Consider the following 3,077-nt stretch of genomic DNA (forward strand, 5'->3'; position numbering starts at 1 on the left):
CAATGGCTTCTCCGACGAGGTTTTTTCTACTCTGGTGAGGTTGGAAGGAAGGAAGGAAGGAAGAGGCGATTGACGGCTGAAACAATTTCCAGGTACCTGATAAATAGCAAAACTGCAACTATCCTGCAGACATGCACTTTTCAACAACATAGGTTTTTGTTAATGAAGGTCTTGCTTGCAACAATTCAAACTGGCGTATCTTTTCATAACCTTATTTTCAATACAGTAGATGCATAGTAAGTAACTAATGTTTTCTATGTAGGAAAAAGTGCGACGACCCTCATTTGGTCGATCTTACAAGCTCGTCCACATCATTGCTTAGATCTAACCTCGACACCCAACACAACAAGACCACTCTTGTACTCCTCCTGTTGTCTGCATCAGGCTGACAGACACCTCATCGTCGTCTTCCTCGTTGTAGAACTCACCCAACTCGACCTCCATCCAGCCGTTAGCCCTTCTCCGAGGGAGCACAATGTTGTCTGTGAGATGAATTGCTCCAGTAACGCGACTGCGCTTGCAAGGTCCCCATTTTTCCTCCCGGCTAGACCTCCAAATATTTTTGTGAGTCACTCCGTCATCCCCAACTTCCATGTAGCCTTGAAGGCAAACTTGCCGTGTTGAATGGATCCATCCAATGCTGACTGATGCCACCTGAAACGGAAAATCCAGCTTGTTGAACCCACTATCTGCCAACTTGAACACCATGTAAGCGGCGTACGCCGAGTTCTGCGAGAGCATCCTACATTGCGCGCATCTTCCCACGGATTTCCAACCGCGAAACCTTGCGGAGCCTGGCTGCTTCCAAGAACCTGCCAAAGAAGTTTGTGGTAATGAGGACCGGGCATTTTGGCTCCCGGGCTCAGATGAGCCCGGAAGTGAACAGCGAACCCACCAAAAATAGTAAACAAAATTTTAAAAATCTATTTTTTGTGATGAAAGATGCTTGAGTTTGTTATGTCCGTGCAAAAGTTTAGTGCATTTGAACATCTGACAAGTTCTCAGCAAAAAGACAAATTTGGGATTTGTGAAAAAGTTAACTGTTTTGCGCTCCTCAGATCTGATTTTTTTTTGGTGAGAGCTACTCATATTGTCAAAATGAGCCGAAACTTGGCACAACACATACTCAACTATCTTTCACCTGATTTTTTTTAGAATTTTTCTGTATCTTTTTAAATTTACTGTCTAGAGGGTGTAGATGAGCTCGAAAGCCTAATTGGATATTCACCGGTAATGATTAATATATTCATGTCATCTCATAGCAATGTGTTATACTAGTAGTATATCAAACTTACCGTGAAAAGAAAAATCCAATGGAAAACTAATTGGCCCCCAAAACACCACAATCGAAAAGGAGGCTCGACTCGATCGAACCTCTCGTTTCCTTGGATCTCGTCGCCGCGGAGGTGGATCCATTGCCAGGAGGAGGGCGTCTCGCCCCGCGAGATATGCAGCGCCCTCGCCGAGAGCAGGAAGCACTTGGCGCCCGTGATATTAGAAATTCTAAAATCTGTTAAATTGATCTCGTGTGATCATAGCTTCACACACAAGTTTTAGCCATGTACTAGTGTCTATGGAAGATAAAGCCCTAGGGGTAGTGTACGGCAAATCATCTATCTATCGTTCCTGTTAACTCACCTTTCAATAGATGTAGAAACAATATAAATGGAAAAATAATTTGAGAGGGCCAATGATCTTCAGGATGAATATTATCATTTAACGAAAGTAAGAAACTGATCTCCCTCGGAGAAACTACTACTGTTAGCACTGCCATGCTGCCAATTTTTCGTCGAATTTAGTAGGAAAAAAATGCGTTTACAAAAACTCATCCTCTTCAGTTGAAAAAAAAAAACTCATCCTCTGTACTATGAGAACGCACAATAGACTTGGCAGGGAACTCTAACATTGCTATTAGGTGAGCTAAATGAAATCTCCGTCATTGACCTCATCCATACAGTAGCATTGATTACTTGATTTGTACTCCCTCCGTTCCAAATTACTCATCGCAGTAATGGATGTATCTAGAACTAAAATACATTTAGATAACAAGTAATTCGGAACGGAGGGAGTACAAGAAAGGGCTTTTCTTACTGTTGCAATGCCTGTACAGCTGCAGTAGCCAGCCTGCCCGTACCCCATGCATTCATTTCGAAATGATAACAGATACCTGAAAAATAAATTATGAACAATCTTTAGATAGATACATGTGCTTTTGAGTTTTGGCATGTACATCCACACCAAGTAGATTATACAGATCGATGCACTTACATTTGGTTAACAACGAAAGTTGAGTTACAAATTGCTGTGCAAAGTTCTGGATCAATCCAGACAACAAGGTTAGTCCAAACAACAAATTTCTGGAACAATCATTCCGGCAGACAACCACACAATCAAGGCCAGCATAGAGAAGCGCAAGAGCAGGCATGCCGATTGAGGGTATATATGCCTCATTCAGCACATGATCTGGTTAGAATTGCTTCACCTCCAGCCGCATGCTCCGCGCCAAAGAAACGAACGAACGAACGGTACGGGGGATTAGTTCATCGTCAGCCGATTCCGATCAAGCGGAAACGAGGAGAGAAATCAAGAGGGCACGGGGAGTCTGTTATCGATGCGTACAACGAGCTTGCATGGCAGGAGGGCCGGGGTGACAGAGAGGCGCCGGAACAGGGCCTTCCTGGACGGCGGCGCGCGGGGGAGCTCGCCCTCGGCGACGAGCTGCGGGAGGTCGCGGGACAGGAAGCCGGACCAGACGGTGTCGGAGTCCGCGGCGGCGAGGAAGGCCCGGGAGACGGCGGCCGCGCGGCAGGCGTCCTGCGGCGACGTGAGGGAGATGATCGTCGCGAGGAGCTCCTCCGGCAGGCGCGGGACCTCGCGGGCTGCGGCAGCTGCCTCCATGGATCCCTGGTCTCTTCTTCACGTCGGAACCAATCTGGCGGTTGCGCGATTGGCCACGCGAACACTACCGGAATCACATATTTTACCGACTGTCACGTGTTTACTAAGTTTTTTTAACTGAGGTCAGATTAACGATAACCATAAGTATGGGAGTGAGTTGAAGGCGTGTCGTCATCATC

At 46.1% G+C, this 3,077-nt stretch overlaps 1 protein-coding gene across 1 annotated transcript; it reads right to left on the minus strand.

Moving 5' to 3' along the window:
* Window positions 1–284: 284 nt before the first annotated feature.
* LOC123107691 (uncharacterized) lies at window positions 285–2,523 on the minus strand. The gene is made up of 4 exons (XM_044529640.1): window positions 2,269–2,523; window positions 2,092–2,167; window positions 747–812; window positions 285–654 (listed from the first exon to the last, which is right to left on the minus strand). The coding sequence occupies exons 1-4, from the start codon at window positions 2,423–2,425 to the stop codon at window positions 570–572; spliced, it is 384 nt and encodes a 127-aa protein (XP_044385575.1). The 5' UTR covers window positions 2,426–2,523; the 3' UTR covers window positions 285–569.
* Window positions 2,524–3,077: the final 554 nt, after the last annotated feature.

Source organism: Triticum aestivum, chromosome 5A (genome assembly GCF_018294505.1).
Source record: "Triticum aestivum cultivar Chinese Spring chromosome 5A, IWGSC CS RefSeq v2.1, whole genome shotgun sequence".
Classification (NCBI taxonomy): Eukaryota; Viridiplantae; Streptophyta; class Magnoliopsida; order Poales; family Poaceae; genus Triticum; species Triticum aestivum.

Bases quoted from the DNA above. Each gene is read 5' to 3' on its own strand.
- LOC123107691 (XM_044529640.1), bottom strand. From the start codon at position 2,425: ATGCCTGCTCTTGCGCTTCTCTATGCTGGCCTTGATTGTGTGGTTGTC. The intron at 813-2,091 runs GTAAGAAAAGCC...CTTCTTTGGCAG, and splicing joins GCTGTACAGGCATTGCAACA to GTTCTTGGAAGCAGCCAGGC. The intron at 655-746 runs GTAGGATGCTCT...TTTCCGTTTCAG, and splicing joins CGTGGGAAGATGCGCGCAAT to GTGGCATCAGTCAGCATTGG.